The sequence below is a fragment of the Babylonia areolata genome, chromosome 4, assembly GCF_041734735.1.
Source record: "Babylonia areolata isolate BAREFJ2019XMU chromosome 4, ASM4173473v1, whole genome shotgun sequence".
Taxonomy (NCBI): domain Eukaryota; kingdom Metazoa; phylum Mollusca; class Gastropoda; order Neogastropoda; family Buccinidae; genus Babylonia; species Babylonia areolata.
The window spans coordinates 15,879,363-15,901,862 of NC_134879.1; the positions used below are offsets into that span (position 1 = coordinate 15,879,363).

Sequence of the window (22,500 nt, forward strand, 5' to 3'; positions counted from 1 at the left end):
CTATTTTGGGAAGAGGTGAGTTTTAAGGCCAGACTTGAAAGAGCTGAGTGTGGAGACCTGACGAAGCGAAAGAGGAAGTTCATTCCAATTACAAGGTCCAGAGACAGATAAAGAACGGCATACACGTAAAAAGCCTACTCGCGTACATGCGAGTGAACGTGGGAGTTGCAGCCCACGAACGCAGAAGAAGAAGAAGAAGTAAAAGAAGAAGAACCTGTCCTGGTTAAACGTTAGATCTTTAGTATTAAAAAAAAGAGTCTGACTGGCGTTGTAGAAAAAAAAGGAGGATGTTGGGCTTGTGGGCATGATTTAAAACGCTTCAGCGAGGACGATGTTTGCCATTAATGAACTGTGTTCCCCTCCACAAGAGGTGTGTGTGTGTGGGGGGGGGGGGGGGGGGGGGGGGGGGGGAGAGATCGATATAAGAATCTCACAGCGAGCCACAGCTGTTCCGGCCCTGCAAGAAGAGCTCTCACGACCTGACAATTATCCCACGCTTGCTCAGAATGTTCTTCCCCCCTTCTTTTAGACTTTTGAGTGGTCGTGGTCTGGACGCCAGTCAACTTACGGATCAGACAATAAACCCTGAGGCCCACGCGCTTGTACAGCATGCAGTTAGCGCACGTAAAAAGAACCCAAGGCAACGAGAAAGTTGTACCTTGCACAAGAGAGAGAGAGAGAGAGAGAGAGAGAGAGAGAGAGAAATCTGAAGGAAAATCCACTTTGACAGTAAAACAACAACAACGAAAAGCACTTGCAGACAGAAGAAAAAAAAGTGTGGCGCTGTACTGTGGCGATACTCTCTCCGCGAGAAGGAACAGCCCGAATTTCCTACAGAGAAATCTGTTGTGACCTAAAATGTAAATCAATGCAATACAATACAGTGCAATGCAATGCAATACAATGCCGTACAATACAATACCATACAATACAATGCAATGCAACATAGTACAATACAATGCAATGCAACATAGTACAATACAATACAATGCAATGCAGCATAGTACAATACAATGCAATACAATACAATGCAATACAATGCAACATAGTACAATACAATGCAATGCCGTACAATACAATACAATGCAATGCAACACTACTACAATACAATACAATGCAATGCAACATAGTACAATACAATACAATGGAATGCAACATAGTACAATACAATACAATACCATACAATGCCATACAATACAACACAATGCAATACAATGCAATGCAACACGGTACAATCTGGCTACCAGATGAACAGTACAATACAATACAATACAAATACAGTACAACATAGTACAATACAGTGCAGCCTAATTCAATCCAATCCAATTCAATCCATCTGGCTACCCGCTGAACAGCAGCATTGAAAATTTTCCACCTCAATAAAGAAAAATTCCACACCATTCAACAGCTATCTCTCTTTTTTTTTCTTTTTTTCTTTTTTCTTTTTTTTGTAGTCGTTGTTGTTGTTAGGAATACGTTTCTCAGAAACGGACACGAGTAGGCCTACACACTAAAGATAAAATAATTATTATAAGAACTATTATGAGTGTAAGGGTTGACGAAAATTTCTCTTTGAGTAATTTGTCTGCTGTGTGTAAAGTCTCTTTCTCTTTGAGCAATTTGTCTGCTATGTGCAAAGTCTCTTTCTCTTCGAGTAATTTATCTGCTGTGTGCAAAGTCTCTTTCTCTTAGAACAATTTGTCTGCTATGTGCAAAGTCTCTTTGTCTTTGAGTAATTTGTCTGCTGTGTGCAAAGTCTCTTTCTCTTAGAACAATTTGTCTGCTATGTGCAAAGTCTCTTTCTCTTCGAGTAATTTGTCTGCTGTGTGCAAAGTCTCTTTCTCTTAGAGCAATTTGTCTGCTATGTGCAAAGTCTCTTTCTCTTAGAGTAATTTGTCTGCTGTGTGCAAAGTCTCTTTCTCTTAGAGTAAATTGTCTGCTGTGTGCAAAGTCTCTTTCTCTTAGAGTAATTTGTCTGCTGTGTGCAAAGTCTCTTTCTCTTCGAGTAATTTGTCTGCTATGTGCAAAGTCTCTTTCTCTTTGAGTAATTTGTCTGCTATGTGCAAAGTCTCTTTCTCTTAGAGTAATTTGTCTGCTATTTGCAAAGTCTCTTTGTCTTTGATTAATTTGTCTGCTGTGTGCAGTCTCTTTCTCTTAGAGTAATTTGTCTGCTGTGTGCAAAGTCTCTTTCTCTTAGAGTAATTTGCTGTGTGCAAAGTCTCTTTCTCTTAGAGTAATTTGTCTGCTTTGTGCAAAGTCTCAAACACGGCCAATAAGGTGGGTGTGCATCCAGAATCGGCCTCTTCTCCCATATGAGGACACACACCGACAGATAAGCCTGCCTGCCTACTCATCCGTCGGTCCGACGGGAGACTCCATTCATTCGAGGTGAGGAGGGAAGGCCTTATCGATGATCCTCGGACATAGAGAATTGTCATTGTAATCCTTTTTTGTGTGCGTCTGCTCCTGTCTTTCTGTGTGTCTTTGAGTCTGTCTGTCTGTCTGTCTTTCCGTCTAGCTGTGTGTGTGTGTGTGTGTGTGTGTGTGTGTGTGTGTGTGTGTGTGTGTGTGTGCCTTTTCTTCCTTTCTCTCTCTCTCTCACTCACTCCATTCTTCTGTCTCTCTGTCCCTGTCTCTCTCACACACTGTCAGTCTCTGTCTCTTTCATGCATCTCTCTCTCTCTCTTCCTCCCTGTCTGTCTGTCTCTCATTCTCTCTGTCCCCCACCCCCACCCCACACCCTCCTCCCCACCCCACCCTCATCTCTCTCTCTCTCTCTCTCTCTCGGGCATATCAGCTGTTGATTTGACATTTGCGTAAACGTGATTTTTTTTTAAATAACAATTTTATCTTTCTTTTTCCGCCGAAGCGGGTTTTTCGTTGTGTTTGTTTTGGTGAGGACCTGCATTATGTATGTGTGTGTAAACTACAAAGGTTGTGTGGGTCTGGGTGAGCTTGAAACAGCACACATAGCGCTGATTGATTATATAATAAACACGTGTGTGCGTGCACATGGCTGAAGCCTTCAGGACTGAATGACACGGAAGTGAAGGATGTGAGCTGTCTGACGTCTTCTTCTTTCCGTTACACAACCAACATCGACTTGCCGATGACTCTATCATGGTTGATGCATGCTGGGTATGTTCGTGTCTCCATAACCCAACGACGTGGGTTACAGGATCTTTAACGTGCATCATCCAGAATCGGCCTCTTCTCTGTCTGTTTATCATCTGTCTGCCTGTCTTTCTGCCTGTCCATCTTGTCTCTCTTTTTTTTTTTTTACTCCCTCTTTCCATCTCGTTTTATTTTTTTCTTTCTTTCTACTCACTCGCATTTTTGGGGTTTCTTTGTTTTGTTCCTGTACCCCAGCGATGGGTGAAAAATGTATTGCTTTTCTCGAAAAGTAAGTCATGCCTAATGTCTCGTTTCCTGAGACATTTCTGATTTCCTGTAACAAAAGTTCTTGTTCTTGTTCTTGTTCTTGTTCTTCTTCTTCTTCTTCTTCTTCTTCTCTGCCTCTATCTCCACTTTTCTTCTCCACTGTCTTTACTACTACCATACGTGGGTGACGATCATTGATAATGGATGAACTGACGGTCACACACACACACACACACACACACACACAAACCAACCAACCAACCAACCAACAAACACTTTAAAACCACTTCAGAAAAAGCAAGCATGCTTTCATAACTTGTTTCACAAATCGAGACGTGATGGAAATCATGCGGGTTGCGTGTGGTGAGCCACCCCCACCCCCACTCCCCCCCACCCCCCGCACCCTCCTCCCCACCCCTCCTCATCTCTCTCTCTCTGGCATATCAGCTGTTGATTTAACATTTGCGTAAAAGTGATTTTTTTTTTGTGATTTTTTTTTTTTTAACAATTTTATCTTTCTTTTTCCGCCGAAGCGGGTTTTTCGTTGTGTTTGTTTTGGTGAGGACCTGCATTATGTATGTGTGTGTAAACTACAAAGGTTGTGTGGGTCTGGGTGAGCTTGAAACAGCACACATAGCGCTGATTGATTATATAATAAACACGTGTGTGCGTGCACATGGCTGAAGCCTTCAGGACTGAACGACACGGAAGTGAATGATGTGAGCTGTCTGTCATCTTCTTCTTCTTTCCGTTACACGACCAACATCGACTTGCCGATGACTCTGTCGTAGTTCATGCATGCTAGGTATTTTCGTGTCTCCATAACCCACCAACATGGGTTACAGGATCTTTAACGTGCGTCATCCAGAATCGGCCTCTTCTCCCATATGAGGACACACACCGACAGATAAGCCTGCCTGCTTACTCATCCGTCGGACCGACGGGAGACTCCATCAACGTGCGTATTTGATCTTCAGCGTGCGTATACACACGACTGAAAGGGGTTCAGGCACGAGCAGGTCTGCACATATGTTGACCTGGGAGATCGGAAAAATCTCCACCCTTTACCCACCAGGTGCCGTTACCGTGATTCGAACCCGGGACCCTGAGATTGAAAGTCCAACGCTTGTTAAACCACCCGGCTATTGCGCCCGTCGGCTCTACTCAGGCAGGACAGGCAGCCTATTGTGCAAATGACTCCGTGTTTGTAAAAAAAAAAAAAATGTTTAAAGCTTGTGGTGTCTGATGGAGAATAGGCGCCATATAAGGACTAGACTACAACTGCTGCTGCTGCTGCTGCTGCTGTAACTACTACTGCTATCACTACAACAACTGCTACTTTATCACACTCTGTCTGCCTGTCTTTCTGTCTGTCCGTCTTGTCTGTCTGTCTTTTTTCTTCTTTTTTTTTACTCCCTCTTTCCATCTCGTTTTATTTTTTCTTTCTCTCTACTCGCTCTCATTTTTGTTGTTGTTGTTGTTCCTGTACCCCAGCGATGGGTGAAAAATGTATTGCTGAGACATTTCTGATTTCCTGTAATAAAGTTCTTCTTCTTCTTCTTCTTCTCTGCCTCTATCTCCACTTTTCTTCTCCACTGTCTTTACTACTACCATACGTGGGTGACGGTCATTAATAATGGATGAACTGACGGTCACACACACACACACACACACACACACACACACACACACACACACACACACACACACACACACACACACACACACACACACACAATGTAACCTCGATATCATGTATATATACAAACCAACCAACAAACACTTTAAAACTACTTCAGAAAAAGCAAGCATGCTTTCATAACTTGTTTCACAAATCGAGACGTGATGGAAATTATGCGGGTTGCGTGCGGTGAGCCACCAGCCTTCAATTAATTGACTACACAAACGGTTGTTCCATGCGTACACGCACCCAGGACAGCTTGAAAGAAAAAAAAGGAGTTTCAGTTTCAGTTTCAGTAGCTCAAGGAGGCGTCACTGCGTTCGGACAAATCCATATACGCTACACCACATCTGCCAAGCAGATGCCTGACCAGCAGCGTAACCCAACGCGCTTTGTCAGGCCTTGAGAAAAAAAAGGGAAAAAAAGTAAATAAATAATAGATAAATACATAAAAAAAAGAACTACTACTAATAATTGTAATATGTATAAGGCGCAAAAACTTGATGAATTCAACTATAAGCGTACAAAAAAATAATAGTAATAAAATAAAATAAGATAAAATAAAATAAAGAAAGAAAGAAAGAAACCAAATGTTTCAGCCAAGAAGCAAACTATTCCCATGTGGTCCTTCACTCTTCGTGAACCGTATGACGGACGTAACAGCCGAGTGGTTTAAGCGTTGGACTTTCTGTCTGAGGGTCCCGGGTTCGAATCTCGGTAACGGCACCTGGTGGGTAACGGGTTGACATTTTTTCCAATCTCCCAGGTCAACATTATGTGCAGACCTGGTTAGTGCCTGAGCCCCCTTCGCGTGTATATTATACGCACGCAGACGATGAAATACGCACGTTAAAGATCCTGTAACCCATGCTAGTGTCCGGTGGGTTATGGAGACACGAAAATACCCAGCATGCCTGAACCACGACAGAGTCATCGGCAAATCGATGTTGGTCGTCTAACGCAAAGAATGAAAACAAAACCCTGTATATCATATACACGCACATCACGTGGAGTGATGGCCTAGAGGTAACGCGTCCGCCTAGGAAGCGAGAGAATCTGAGCGCTTGTTCGAATCACGGCTCAGCCGCTGATACTTTCTCCCCCTCCACTAGACCTTGAGTGGTGGTCTGGACGCTAGTCATTCGGATGGGACGATAAACCGAGGTCCCGTGTGCAGCATGCACTTAGCGCACGTAAAAGAACCCACGGCACCAAAAGGGTTGTTCCTGGCAAAATTCTGTAGACTACCACTATTACTGTTAACTACTGCTGCTGTTGCTGCTGCTGCTGATGATGATGGTATAAAATAAACGAATTACTGAATAATCACGAGAAAGTGATCTGATTAGCTTACTGGACTGAACAGAACAATAAATAAAAGAAGAATAATTGGAAAGCCTTGAGGCACCCCCTGGTCATTGGTGCCCCCTCGTTGAACCCACATCGGTCGTTAGAAGACAACAACAACAACAAACAACAACAACTGATTCTCCCATGCTCCCCGTTCCTCACCCCAGTTCTGCCCTTCTCCAAACACACACACACACACAAACAGGCACACACATACACACACACGCGCGCGTACACACACACACACAAACACACACACACACACACACACACAAACACAAACAGGCACACACATACACACACGCGCGCGCGCACGCATACACACACACACACACACACACACACACACACAAACAGGCACACACACACACACACACACACACACACACACACACAAACAGGCACACACATACACACACACGCGCGCGTACACACACACACACGCGCGCGCGCACACACACACACGCACACGCGCACGCACACTCACTAACACACAAACACACACACACACACGCATGCATTGATAACGAATGGGCCACAAGCACCATTCACAATCAGCTGATTCTTCCACGTCCACTTATCTCACCCCAGTTCTCCCCTTCTCCACACACACACACACACACACACACACACACGACACACGCATGCACGCATTGAGAACGAATGGGGCTCTCTACTGTGTTAATGATGTTACCCTATCCGGAAATTGACTTGACTCGGAAGCAATTCACCAGCAGCAATAGCAACCATACAATAATAATAATAATGTGAACAAAACACCGCCTGTCCTTTCAAAGTCTATCGAGATAAATTAGGATTTTGTGTTATTGTTTGTAGGTTTTCTTTTCATTTTCTTTTTTCTTTTTTTTCCATGTTTTGTTTTTCGTGTGCTTGCATTTATTTTTTATTGATCGTTTTGTCAACCAAAGGACTGATAAACAATAACGGACACAGGACAGGATGGAGCACGATTAGGCGTAAATATTTAATGATCCCGAGTAAATAACCGCTGGCGCACCTCCCCCCCCCCCGCCCCCCCGCAACTCACCCCCATCCCCCATGCCCCCTCCCCCCACCCCCATCTGCAACCACACCACATTTTTTTACGTATTGTTTTATCTTGTCTTTTCTATTTTCACAAGCGCTATAGGCCATTGTTGTGGGTACTCACCCCTCTCCTCCCGTTTTGCCATTACTCCCTAACCTCCTCGCCCCCCCCCCCCGACAACACCCCCTACCCTCACTGCACTCCCCTCCCTCCCTACCCCTCCATCCCCCCCCTCCCCCCCCTCTCTCTCTCTCTCTCTGTGTCTCTGCAGTGAAGCAGGTCTAATATACAGTGCACGGTTTCTGTGCACTAAAAAAAACCCCAACAACACAACAACTGCGACAGCTGTAGATGTAGGTTGTGGGGTTTCGTGCGTGTGAATTAGGCTTACTGTCAAGTATCGATCATCTACTGCTATCAGATGACGGTGAAGGAGGCAGCGGAGTTAGCTCTGAAGTTGGTATATTTCCTTCCAGTGTGAAAAAAACAACACGAAAACACACAGACACACAGACACAGACACACACACACACACAAACACACACACACACACACACACACACACACACACACACACACACACACACACACACACACACACACACACACACACACACACACACACACACAAACACACACACACACACACACACACACACAAACACACACACACAAACACACACACACACACACACACACACACACACACACACACACACACACACACACAGACACACACACACACACACACACACACACCTGAACCGTCGTAATTGCCTGCAAGCACCTGCCGCAGTGAAGTGGAGGCTATCAGGATCAGATAGATAGATAGATAGATAATTGGACATTCGCGTGATTCTGCGTGGACTGAATGTGATCGTTCTACCGTTTTCTTTCCTGTGGCTTTTCATTTTTCTTCATCTGGACGTACATTGTGTCTCACATCGTTGTTTCGGTTTATTTCCTTGGTCACACAGCAGGTCTGTGTGGACTTGTAAGGACTGTGTATATTCTGTGTCCATGCTTTGCTATCTTTTTCTCTGTTCATATTGTGTTGTTTTGGTGTGTTTTTTCTTCTGGACATTGTGTCTGTCATAGTTGTTTGTTTTTTTTTCTTGGTCACAACAGGTCTGTCTGTACCTGTAAGGACTGTGTATATTCTGTGTTGACTGTGTCCATGCTTAAATTCGTTTGTTGTTGTTTGCCTTGGTCACAACAGGTCTATGTGGACCTGTAAGGACTGTGTATATTCTGTGTAGACTGTCTCCATGCTTAAATTCGTTTGTTGTTGTGTTTTTTTCTTCTTGGTCACAACAGGTCTATGTGGACCTGTAAGGACTGTGTATATTCTGTGTTGACTGTGTCCATGCTTAAATTCGTTTGTTGTTGTTGTTTTTTTTTTCTTGGTCACAACAGGTCTATGTGGACATGTAAGCACTGTGTATATTCTGTGTAGACTGTGTCCATGCTTAAATTCGTTTGTTGTTGTTTTTTTCTTGGTCACAACAGGTCTATGTGGACCTGTAAGGACTGCGTATATTTTGTGTAGACTGTGTCCATGCTTAAATTCGTTTGTTGTTTTGTTTTTTTCTTGGTCACAACAGGTCTATGTGGACCTGTGAGGACTGTGTATATTCTGTGTAGACTGTGTCAATGCTTAAATTCGTTTGTTTTGTTTTTTTCTTGGTCACAACAGGTCCATGTGGACATGTAAGCACTGTGTATATTCTGTGTAGACTGTGTCCATGCTTAAATTCGTTTGTTGTTTTTTTTCTTGGTCACAACAGGTCTATGTGGACCTGTAAGGACTGTGTATATTCTGTGTAGGCTGTGTCCATGCTTAAATTCGTTTGTTGTTGTTTTCTTTGGTCACAACAGGTCTGTGTGGACATGTAAGGACTGTGTATATTCTGTGTAGACTGTGTCCATGCTTAAATTCGTTTGTTGTTTTGTTTTTTTCTTGGTCACAACAGGTCTATGTGTACCTGTAAGGACTGTGTATATTCTGTGTAGACTGTGTACCATGCTTTGTTATATTTTTCTCTGTCCATATTGTGTTGTTTTGGTGTGTTTTTTCTTCTTCTGGACATTGTGTCTGTCATAGTTGTTTGTTTGTTTGTTGTTTTTTTCTTGGTCACAACAGGTCTATGTGGACCTGTAAGGACTGTGTATATTCTGTGTAGACTGTGTACCATGTTTTGTTATCTTTTTCTCTGTCCATATTGTGTTTTTTTGGTGTGTGTGTTTTTCTTCTGGACATTGTGTCTGTCATAGTTGTTTGTTTGTTGTTGTTTTTTTCTGGGTCACAACAGGTCTATGTGGACCTGTAAGGACTGTGTATATTCTGTGTAGACTGTGTACCATGCTTTGTTATATTTTTCTCTGTCCATATTGTGTTGTTTTGGTGTGTTTTTTCTTCTTCTGGACATTGTGTCTGTCATAGTTGTTTGTTTGTTTGTTGTTTTTTCTTGGTCACAACAGGTCTATGTGTACCTGTAAGGACTGTCTATATTCTGTGTAGAATGTGTCCATGCTTAAATTCGTTTGTTGTTGTTTTTTTCTTGGTCACAACAGGTCTATGTGGACCTGTGAGGACTGTGTATATTCTGTGTAGACTGTGTCAATGCTTAAATTCGTTTGTTTTGTTTTTTTCTTGGTCACAACAGGTCCATGTGGACATGTAAGCACTGTGTATATTCTGTGTAGACTGTGTCCATGCTTAAATTCGTTTGTTGTTGTTTTTTCTTGGTCACAACAGGTCTATGTGGACATGTAAGCACTGTGTATATTCTGTGTAGACTGTGTCCATGCTTAAATTCGTTTGTTGGTTTTTTTTCTTGGTCACAACAGGTCTATGTGGACCTGTAAGGACTGTGTATATTCTGTGTAGACTGTGTCCATGCTTAAAGTCGTTTGTTGTTTTTTTCTTGGTCACAACAAGTCTATGTGGACATGTAAGCACTGTGTATATTCTGTGTTGACTGTGTCCATGCTTAAATTCGTTTGTTGTTGTTTTTTTCTTGGTCACAACAGGTCTATGTGGACCTGTAAGGACTGTGTATATTCTGTGTAGACTGTGTCCATGCTTAAATTTGTTTGTTGTTGTTTTCCTTGGTCACAACAGGTCTATGTGGACCTGTAAGGACTGTGTATATTCTGTGTAGACTGTGTACCATGCTTTGTTATATTTTTCTCTGTCCATATTGTGTTTTTTTGGTGTGTGTGTTTTTCTTCTGGACATTGTGTCTGTCATAGTTGTTTGTTTGTTGTTGGTTTTTTTCTGGGTCACAACAGGTCTATGTGGACCTGTAAGGACTGTGTATATTCTGTGTAGACTGTGTACCATGTTTTGTTATCTTTTTCTCTGTCCATATTGTGTTGTTTTGGTGTGTGTGTTTTTCTTCTGGACATTGTGTCTGTCATAGTTGTTTGTTTGTTGTTGTTTTTTTCTGGGTCACAACAGGTCTATGTGGACCTGTAAGGACTGTGTATATTCTGTGTAGACTGTGTACCATGCTTTGTTATATTTTTCTCTGTCCGTATTGTGTTGTTTTGGTGTGTTTTTTCTTCTTCTTCTGGACATTGTGTCTGTCATAGTTATTTGTTTGTTGTTGTTTTTTTCTTGGTCACAACAGGTCTATGTGGACCTGTAAGGACTGTGTATATTCTGTGCAGACTGTGTACCATGCTTTGTTATATTTTTCTCTGTCCATATTGTGTTGTTTTGGTGTTTTTTTTCTTCTTCTGGACATTGTGTCTGTCATAGTTGTTTGTTTGTTGTTGTTTTTTTCTTGGTCACAACAGGTCTATGTGGACCTGTAAGGACTGTGTATATTCTGTGTAGACTGTGTACCATGCTTTGTTATATTTTTCTCTGTCCATATTGTGTTGTTTTGGTGTGTTTTTTCTTCTTCTGGACATTGTGTCTGTCATAGTTGTTTGTTTGTTGTTGGTTTTTTCTTGGTCACAACAGGTCTATGTGGACCTGTAAGGACTGTGTATATTCTGTGTAGACTGTGTACCATGTTTTGTTATCTTTTTCTCTGTCCATATTGTGTTGTTTTGGTGTGTGTGTTTTTCTTCTGGACATTGTGTCTGTCATAGTTGTTTGTTTGTTGTTGTTTTTTTCTTGGTCACAACAGGTCTATGTGGACCTGTAAGGACTGTGTATATTCTGTGTTGACTGTGTCCATGCTTAAATTCGTTTGTTTTGTTTTTTTCTTGGTCACAACAGGTCCATGTGGACATGTAAGCACTGTGTATATTCTGTGTAGACTGTGTCCATGCTTAAATTCGTTTGTTGTTGTTTTTTTCTTGGTCACAACAGGTCTATGTGGACATGTAAGCACTGTGTATATTCTGTGTAGACTGTATCAATGTTTAAATTCGTTTGTTTTTGTTGTTTTCCTTGGTCACAGCAGGTCTATGTGGACCTGTAAGGACTGTGTATATTCTGTGTAGGCTGTATCAATGTTTAAATTCGTTTGTTTTTGTTGTTTTCCTTGGTCACAGCAGGTCTATGTGGACCTGTAAGGACTGTGTATATTCCGTGTAGACTGTGTCCATGCTTAAATTCGTTTGTTGTTGTTTTTTCCTTGGTCACAACAGGTCTATGTGGACATGTAAGCACTGTGTATATTCTGTGTAGACTGTCTCCATGCTTAAATTCGTTTTTGCACGTGGTTCTCGGCATCAGTGGACTGTGTTCGTTATGCCGTTCTTTGCTGCGGATTTTGGTCGTTTCTGTGTATTGAGGCGATTGTCGTAGTTGTTTTTATTCATTTATCTATTCATTTATTTTTCTTTTTATTTCATACATCATGTGTTCGTTTCATGTGGACCTTCAGACCGTGTAGACTATGTAGACTCTGTGTAGACTGTGTCTTCGCTTCGTTCTTGTGGTTTCTACGTGGACTGTCTGTCTGTTTCGCCGTTCTTTGCTACGGATTGTGTTCGTTTATGTGTTGTGTATGTCGTTAGGTGTGTGTGTGTGTGTGTGTGTGTGTGTGTGTGTGTGTGTGTGTGTGTGTGTGTGTGTGTGCTTTGCTTTGCCTTGGTTACATAATGTGTTCGTTCTGCATGGATCTATGCGCACTGTGTAGACTGTGTGTGTGTGTGTGCTATCGCGACATAACATATGTTTGTTCTGCATGGATCCATACCGTATGTGTGGGTTACTGTGTACTCTCAGTGTACAGAATATATGTGTCAGATCCTTGTACAGTGTTACAGGATGTGCTCGATCTGACCGGATAAATCCATTATGCGTCGATGGTGTATGTAGCCTAATTTTTTTTTTTTATTATGAAGATCAGAGAATGTGTTCGTTTTGTGTGGATCTATACTGAAACTGTGGGCCCAACGCTCGGCTTATATCACAGATTGACATAAGCTTACATGTTGGGCCAATAGCAAAGTGAGAGCCGTATGATCAATAGTTTTTCCGCTGCGATGGGGCAAGCCGAGTCCTTTGTGAAGGACTTTAACTCTGAAGTTAGGAGGCAAGACTGCACTGGCTTTTTAGTGCTACAGCCTTGGGGGCTAGTTGGGCGAGAGAGTGGGGATTAACTTGGGCAAGACAAGACGCTCTCCACTGTAATCAAATTCTGGCCCAGATAGTCAGAACAGCAGATGCCTCCTCTGCTGTCGGACACGACTGATAATCATTCAAAATTACTGAAACCGACGGTATAAGTTTTATAGATATTGTGTTCGTTCTATGAACGGATTTTGTCTGTCATGTTCTTTTAATACCGTGTTCGTTCTATGAACGGATTTTGTCTGTCATGTTCTTTTGATACTGTGCTCGTTCTATGACTTGTCTTTCTGTTTTAATACCGTGTTCGTTCTATGAACGGATGTTGTCTGTCATGTTCTTTTAATACTGTGTTCGTTCTATGAACGGATTTTGTCTGTCATGTTCTTTTAATACTGTGCTCGTTCTATGAACGGATTTTGTCTGTCATGTTCTTTTAATACTGTGTTCGTTCTATGAACGGATGTTGTCTGTCATGTTCTTTTAATACTGTGTTCGTTCTACGAACGGATTTTGTCTGTCATGTTCTTTTGTAGTGCTCCAGTAGACTATGTGTTTCATTCTGTGCGGATCAAACCATTATGTGAATGTACTTTGCTTCTGTGCGTCAGAGAATGTGTTTCATTTTGTGTATATCTGTACCGATTGTTTGGGGTCTGTAAACGCCATGTCTGTTCAGTGGACTAATTGTGTCTGTCGTATTCTTTTGTAGTGCTACGCTTTGTCCGTTCAGTGGAGTAATTGTGTTTGCCGTTTCCTTTGTAGTGCGACAGAATGTGTTTATTCTGTGCGGGTCTGTCCGTGCTGTGTTCGTTCTTTGTAAATTATGTAATGTTCTCCCATTCTATTGGTCAGAGATGTGTTCATTTTGTGTTGATCTGTACGGTTTGTGAACAATTCTATTTCTACATACGTTTCAGATACTATTAATCAATCAAATGTTGATCCACAAAATGTTGCTCCGATTATGAGCACTTCACCAGTTCTCATTATGGGAATTAACGGGAGCAGCTTTTGACATTCAATATTGTGACATTAAGAAAGATGAAAATCCCAATATACTAGCTTCTCGAATCAAATCACACTTGTATGAAACATACCCCCACCACTTGAAAATATATACAGACTGTTCTGTTCTAGAAACTCAGTTTGCTGGTTCTGGATATGTAATTCCTGCTTTGAAAATTGAAAAGTCATATCATATTGGAAAGGGCTTCTCAATTTTTACAGCTGAATTAATTGCCGTTCTCATAGCATTAACATATCTAATTGATCTGCCCCTAAACTTGATTAATGTTTTATTTTGTGTCGATTCAAAATCAGTTCTGCAGTCTATGAAATCAGGTTGTATGAACATTAATTATAACATCATTTTTGAAATAGGATTTTTGATTCACTGTATTCAAATGAGAGGAACTAATATCGAAATGTGCTGGATTCCCTCACACTGTGGGCTTTTCTCTAATGAATGTGCAGATCATCTTGCAAAGTTTAGAGCTGAAAACGTTTTAAATGTAATTGAACTTCCTCATCGTTTATCATCATCTGAAATGTGTAATATTGTTGAAAGAAATATGCAAATTTCCTTTCTGTCTTTAGAAGTTAACACTTCTGCCTTATTAAATGCTAAAAAAAGAACTGGCAGGGCTGTTAAGAGCATGGCATGTAGGTTATTACTAAATGCCCCATACACAAAATACTGTGAAAATAATGAATGCATTTGCAAGGGACGTTTAACGGTAGAGCACGTTTTAACCCGCTGTTTAGTAATGAAACCTTTTATGCCTCCAGAAATTACGGAACACGTGTTACCAGTTTCAAATGTGAACATTTTTTTGGAAAACGTTATATATTTCAAACTGTTCTTCATTAAAGTTAGCTAGTTATGTGTTGAACAGTCCAGTTGGTTGTTTATTGTAGGTCCCCACATGAACCTCTTTTCAGATAATAATCTACAGAAGTAGTGCATACAATATTTGATTATTGGTTAATTTTTTGTCCTAATCCCGCTTGCCCCCGTCCCGCCTCTCGCACACACCCTTCCAATATTATGCTTTTTCTTTCTCCAATCACTGACACTCACCCTCTCCATTTTACATTTTGTACTCCATCTTTTCCACATTCTGTTCTCTCTCTCTCTCTTCCTTTCTTAGTCCCCTCCCCTTTGCCCCCCCCCTCCACCTCAACGGCCTTCCTTTTTATTCGAATATACAGAAATGTCGATTTCTAATTAATAATAACAATCATCATTATGATAGAAATGATAATAATCCAAATAATAATAATAATAATATCATTTATTTTCAGTCTAATATCATCATCTTAGATGAACAGACTATAAATAAATAAACGAACGATGAACAATTCTACATACACCGTGTATGGCCTATGTCTCTCTTTTATTTCTTTATTTTTTTTTCTTTAATACTCCGTCCGTAATGATGTCTAAAACACGCCGTGTGTGTTTGCATGTGGGATGGCCTTTGAAATGTAATCAGTCATAATTATCTGTTTGTCTGTTTCCTGTATTATTCTTTTAACCCATCCTCAATGAAGTCTACTACACGCGGTGTGTGTTTATGTGTGGGTGAGTGTCCTTTTTGTGGGCGCTGTGTATGTGGCGCACTCGTGATGTGATGATTCATATTTGCAACCTGTGGCATTGTGGTGTAAGTAGATTGTTTCGTTGTTTTTATTTATTTATTTATTTTGCATGTTATGTGATCGTAAGAACGTAGTGTATGTTTATTGTTTCATGGAAGGCGTTTAGACCCCACGTTATGGAGAATTTGCGCTATAAGTACCAGTTATCATTATCCTTATCATTTTTATTAAATCATACCCATCTATTAAGGGCTGTGTAGAACGTGTAGATTATTTGTGGACATGTGCGGAATGTGTTCGTTCTGTGCAACCTGCTCTAAATATTTGTTCTGTGTGGATCTTTACGAACGTCGTTGATCATCAGCAGTGTCTGCTTATATCCTATGTATGGGCTTTGGGAAATGTTTATTCTGTGTGAATCTTCACGGATTGTGCGTCCGTTCAGTACACGAGGTGTATGTTTCACCTTTCTGCACAGGTTATGTTCATCTTTATGTTCATCTGGTGCTTACTGTTGTTATCCGTTATTAGCTTCTGTATATGTTGTGTTTATTTCGTGCAGGGAGCATTCTAACTTTATAAATAAACATGTTGTTTTCATTGTAAGCAACGTTCTGTTCTTCTATACAGATTGTGTTTGTTCTACGAAGACAATGCTTTATCATACTATACAGAGTTTCCATTTTGTGCTGTGTTCCACCCTGTTATCCAGATAAATTCTCTACGTTTTCTACCTTGCCCTTCTGTGCAGATTGTGTTCATTCAATGCTGTTCTCCTTCTATACAGATTGTGTTCATTCTGCACCACGTTCTATCTATACAGATTGTGTTAATTCTGCTCAACGTTCTATCCTTCTATACAGATTGTGTTCTTTATGTACAACGTTCTATCCTTCTATACAGATTGTGTTCATTCTGCACAACGTTCTATCTACCGTTCTATCCTTCTATACAGATTGTGTTCATTCTGCACCACGTTCTATCTATACAGATTGTGTTAATTCTGCTCAACGTTCTATCCTTCTATACAGATTGTGTTCTTTATGTACAACGTTCTGTTTATACAGATTGTTTTCATTCTGCACAACGTTCTATCCCTTCTATACATATTGTGTTCATTCTGCACAACGTTCTATCCCTTCTATACAGATTGTGTTCATTCTGCACAACGTTCTATCCTTCTATACAGATTGTGTTCATTCTGCACAACGTTCTATCCTTCTATACAGATTGTGTTCATTCTGCACAACGTTCTATCCTTCTATACACATTGTGTTCATTCTGCACAACGTTCTGTCCTATACAGATTGTGTTCGTTCTACACAACGTTCTATCCTTCTATACATATTGTGTTCATTATACACCACGTTCTATCCTTCTATACAGATTGTAATCATTCTGCACAACCTTATTTCCCTTCTATACACATTGTGTTCATTCTGCACAACGTTCTTTTCCTTCTATACAGATTGTGTTCATTGTGCACCACGTTCTACCCTTCTATACAGATTGTAATCATTCTGCACAACGTTCTATCCCTTCTATACAGATTATGTTCATTCTGCACAACGGTCTATCTATGCAGATTATGGTCATTCTGCACAACGTTCTATCTATGCAGATTGTGTTCATTCTATACAGATTGTTTTCATTCTGCACAACGTTCTATTCCTTCTATACAGATTGTGTTCATTCTGCAGAATGTTCTATCCTTTTATACAGATTGTATTCATTTTGCACAACGTTCTATACCTTCTATACATATTATATTCATTCTGCAGAATGTTCTATCCTTCTATACAGATTGTGTTCATTCTGCTCAACGTTCTATCCTTCTATACATATTGTGTTCATTCTACACCACGTTCTATCTATACAGATTGTGTTCATTCTGCACCACGTTCTATCTATACAGATTGTGTTCATTCTACACCACGTTCTATCTATACAGATTGTGTTCATTCTACACCACGTTCTATCTTTGCAGACTGTGTTCATTCTACACCACGTCCTATCTTTGCAGATTGTGTTCATTCTACACCACGTTCTATCTTTGCAGATTGTGTTCATTCTACACCACGTTCTATCTTTGCAGATTGTGTTCATTCTACACCACGTTCTATCTTTGCAGATTGTGTTCATTCTGCACCACGTTCTATCGTTCTATAAGGATTGTGTTCATTCTGCACAACGTATATCCTTCTACACTTGATGTTTTTATTTACTCTGTACAGTGCTGTCGCTTTGTTTTCAGAAAGTGTTAATTCTGTCAAATTGTTCTACACTAATATATATATATATATATATTCATTCTGCACAATGTTCTATCCTTCTGTATAGTATGTGTTCATTTTCTGCAGTGTTTTGACTTTCTATATAGATTGTGTTCAACATTTAATCACTGTTTCTGCTCTAAAGTACTGTACAATTCTGAATTCTGTATTAAATCTACCTTTCCAGGTGCATGTCCATTCTCTGCCTTTTGTATGCTTTAATTTTTCTATGCATATTATGTTTTGTCTATGAAATATGCGCTCTGTTTCTTTTTATACTGACTGCGTCAAGTTTGTGGAAATTGTATCGTTTCTGTACAGACTTCGTCAACAAGTTACGAAAATCCTGTGCTGAAGTATCCCTATAGAATTGTGTGAATCGGAAATACATGTCTATAGTTAAGGTTAATCAGCGAAAGGTCAGATATATATTGATTACAATCATCGTTAAACGAACAACTGTTTCAAAATGATTCTTTTACATGTTTCAGACTAAACGAAAAAACACAAGTGTTCTGAAGATCGAGAGAACAAGAAGACTGAGAAGCAAGAACAAATAAAAACAGTAAAAACAACAACAACAAAAACTACAAAACAAAACCCATAAATAAAAGGGGGGAAAAAAGAAGAAGAAGAAGAAAAAAGAAAAAAAGAAATAAAAAATAAAGGGCAACGTGAAGAAAGGGGAACAATTACACATCACGAAGCTCAGACTTACTTCCCATTATCAAAAGAAAGACATGGGCGCAGTCGCTGTGCTGGCTCTGCTGATCCTCGTGTCGGTCTACAATTTGATCGGCTGCTTTCTCTTCATGGCTCTGGAGGCAGACCATGAGATCAGAAGACAGCAGGACCTCCTGGCTACCTTTCAGGACTTCGTAGGTACGTCGCAGTTCATTACAATTATATGAGATTTTAACAAACAAACAAAGAAAAAATTCTTGCTCGTGCAGAAGAACCTCCTGGTTATGTCTCAGGATTTTATTTTGGGGTGTGACGGGCGCAATAGCCGAATGGTTAAAGCGTTGGACTTTCAATCTGAGGGTCCCGGGCACGGCGCCTGGTGGGTAAAGGGTGGAGATTTTTACGATCTCCCAGGTCAACATATGTGCAGACCTGCTTAGTGCCTGAACCCCCTTCGTGTGTATATGCAAGCAGAAGATCAAATACGCACGTTAAAGATCCTGTAATCCATGTCAGCGTTCGGTGGGTTATGGAAACAAGAACATACCCAGCATGCACACCCCCGAAAACGGAGTATGGCTGCCTACATGGCGGGGTAAAAACGGTCATACACGTAAAAGCACCACTCGTGTGCATATGAGTGAACGCAGTAGAAGAAGAAGGATTTTGGGGTGTTGTGTTGCAGTTCCATTGATGATATGAGATTTAAAAGATTTAGTACTTGTTCTTCATGCATTTGTTAGACAAAAAAAACAACAACTTATTCCTTAATATGAAAAAAGGTCTTTGGAAATGTTGTTTTGATATGAGGAGTGAAAACTGATTTGTGTTTTGCCATTTTCATACGTGTTGTTGAAAACTGATATCTGTTTCCATCCCTACGCCCACTTTTCTTCTTTTTCTTTTTTTTTTTTTGGGGGGGGGCGGGGGGGGGGGTTATTGGGTAGGGGGGTGGATGAAAATTCTTGTTTTGTCTTGATCTTGATCTTTTTTTCTTTTTTTTTTAACTCCTTGTTTTTCTTCGTGTTTCTGTTCTTGATCTGTTTCTTGCTCTTCTGTCTTGTTCTTCCTTTTCCCTCTTCTCGCCCCCACTCCGCACCCTTTCCTATACTCCCACCAGACCCCCCACCCACCCACCCACCACCCACACCCCCTGGTTAAACTCCTGCTCATTTGGTAGCTGCACTGTGTGTTCGGGGGCCGAGGCGTGATGGGTAAATATATTTTTGTGTTGGTTCTCATCATCACTGCAACTCGCCGAACAACTGTACAATGCTGGTTTACGGGTTATTACTTCCATGTGCGGGTCGTGAATTTCTTTCAGTGTTGACATACACAAGGACTGACGGGGGGGAGGGGGGGGGGGGGGGGGGGAGGGGGGTGGGGGGGAGGGGGATTGGAGATTGCAAGGGGAAGAGGATGGAGGGAGGGGGTGGGGAAGGAGGAAAGGAAGGGTCTGAGGGTGGAGAGAGGATCGGGTAATGCCGATGGAGGGAGAGGGGGGAGGGGTGGTGGTGGTGGTGGTGGGGGGGGTGGGGGATTCGGGGCACTATAATGCATGCGGAACGTCTGTCTGCACAACAAATTATTCACAAGGGAAATCGGGAAAATAATGTTTTAAAACTTTACATCTCTTGTGTATTAAGGACTGTCAAGAGTGCTGTTCCAAACCATTACTGCATATGGGGGAACGCTGTTCCACTGTACAGCATACAGTTGATAATTCCTTGTTGTTGTTGTTGTGGTGGTGGTGGTGGTGGTGGTGGTAGCAATCATTAGCAGCAAGCTTTGTCGCAGTGGTCGTCATCATCATCATCATCATCATCATCATCATCATCATCTCCACCACCAACACGTCGCCGCCATCGTCATCATCTTCATCGTACATTTAGTGGTGATGGTATTGGTGGTGGCAGTTGCTACCCCCCTCACCCCTCACCCCCCTCCTCCTCCTCCTCCTCCTCCTCCTCCTCCTCCTCGTCATGTTCATCATCATTATCAATATCATCATCAAACGTAGCACCATCTTCTTTGTTACCGTTGCTTGATTTCTTGTTATCATCGTGGTCATTTTCATTTTCACCATGTTTTGTTATTGGTGGTGGTCTTATTTATTTTATTTTTTTTTATTATTATTATTATTATTACTACTACTACTACTACTACTACTACTACCTTTTTTATATTATAATTATTATTTGTTTATTTATTTATGAAAGCTTATCTATTATTTATTCACCTTTTTTTTCTTTTTTTCTCAAGGCCTGACTAAGCGCGTTGGGTTACGCTGCTGGTCAGGCATCTGCTTGGCAGATGTGGTGTAGCGTATATGGATTTGTCCGAACGCAGTGACGCCTCCTTGAGCTACTGAAACTGAAACTGAAAACTGGTGGTGGTGGTGGTGGTGGTGGTGGTGGTGGTGTGAGAGTTGTCAGCACCCGAATTGTGCTGGCTGTCTCTTTGTGTTCAATCTACGCAGGCAGTGTTTTTACCCGTTTATACAAAGTGAGAGCTGTTTGATCAATAGGTTCTCCACTGCAATGCGAAGTTATGCACTGCTGATTATTTGTGTGAAAGACTACGACTCTCAAACTAGGAGGCAAGATTTGCACTGGCTCTTATTGATTTGTGTTCATTCTATACAGTGTTCTACCCTTCTATACAGATAGTGTTCATTCTATGCAGTGTTCTACTCTCCTATACAGATAGAGTTCATTCTACGTAGTGTTCTATCCTTCTATACAGATTGTGTTCATTCTATGAAGTGTTCTACCCATTTATACAGATAGTGTTCATTCTATGCAGTGTTCTACTCTCCTATACAGATAGAGTTCATTCTACGTAGTGTTCTATCCTTCTATACAGATTGTGTTCATTCTATGAAGTGTTCTACCCATTTATACAGATAGTGTTCATTCTATGCAGTGTTCTACTTTCTATACAGATTGTGTTCACTCTGTGCAGTGTTATACCCTTTTCTTCAGATAGTGTTCATTCTATGCAGTGTTCATTCTGCAATGGGAAGTTATGCACTGCTAATTTTTGCGTGTGAAAGACTATGACTCTCAAACTAGGAGGCAAGATATGCACTGGCTCTTAGTGCTGCAGCACTGGGGGGGGGGGGGGGGTCTAGTTGGCCTTTGGGAACCACCCCAACAGCAACTGTCCTAAAGCCCTCTTGGCCGAGAGATTAGGGATGTAACTCTGGCAAGAAAGACACTCTCCACTGTCATCAAATTCTAGCCCAGATAGTCAGGACAGCAGATGCGTCCTCTGCTGTTCTGGTGGTCATAGTCGAACACGACTGACTATCATACAGATATTATGTCCACTTTGTGCATACAGTGTATTTCCATTCTATAGACTTCTTCTTCTTCTTCTTCTTCTTCTGCGTTCACTCGTATGCACACGAGTGGGCTTTTACGTGTATGACCGTTTTTACCCCGCCATGGAGGTAGCCATGCTCCGTTTTCGGGGGTGTGCATGCTGGGTATGTTCTTGTTTCCATAACCCACCGAACGCTGACATGGATTACAGGATCTTTAACGTGCGTATTTGATCTTCTGCTTGCATATACACACGAAGGGGGTTCAGGCACAAGCAGGTCTGCACATACGTTGACCTGGGAGACCGTAAAAATCTCCACCCTTTACCCACCAGGCGCCGTCACCGTGATTCGAACCCGGGACCCTCAGATTGACAGTCCAACGCTTTAACCACTCGGCTATTGCGCCCGTCGATTCTATAGACAATGTGTCTGTTCTGAGTCGGTAGTCACAATGTCCTTTCTTTCTATGCAGACAGTGTGTGTTCATTGTATGCAGAAAGTGTTCTACTATCAATGTAGTCCGCTTACAGTCTGAACATTTTGTGCAGCGTTCTGCCCTTCTATGCAGATTGTGTTCATTCTATGCAGTGTTTCACCCTTCTATACAGATAGCGT

At 41.3% G+C, this 22,500-nt stretch overlaps 1 protein-coding gene across 2 annotated transcripts in view; it reads left to right on the top strand.

The window, feature by feature from the left end:
* The window catches only part of LOC143281579 (potassium channel, subfamily K, member 16-like), a 51,905-nt gene that overhangs the window by 12,886 nt on the left and 16,519 nt on the right, over nt 1–22,500 (top strand). The window contains exons 1-2 of one of the 2 annotated variants that reach the window (XM_076586816.1): nt 8,316–8,440; nt 18,365–18,755. The exons of the other annotated variant lie outside the window; for it this stretch is intronic. Of the exons in view, the coding sequence (XP_076442931.1) occupies nt 18,614–18,755 (142 nt within the window). The 5' untranslated portion in view covers nt 8,316–8,440; nt 18,365–18,613. Of the gene's footprint in view, nt 1–8,315; nt 8,441–18,364; nt 18,756–22,500 lie in introns of those variants that run through there. 2 annotated transcript variants of the gene reach the window in all.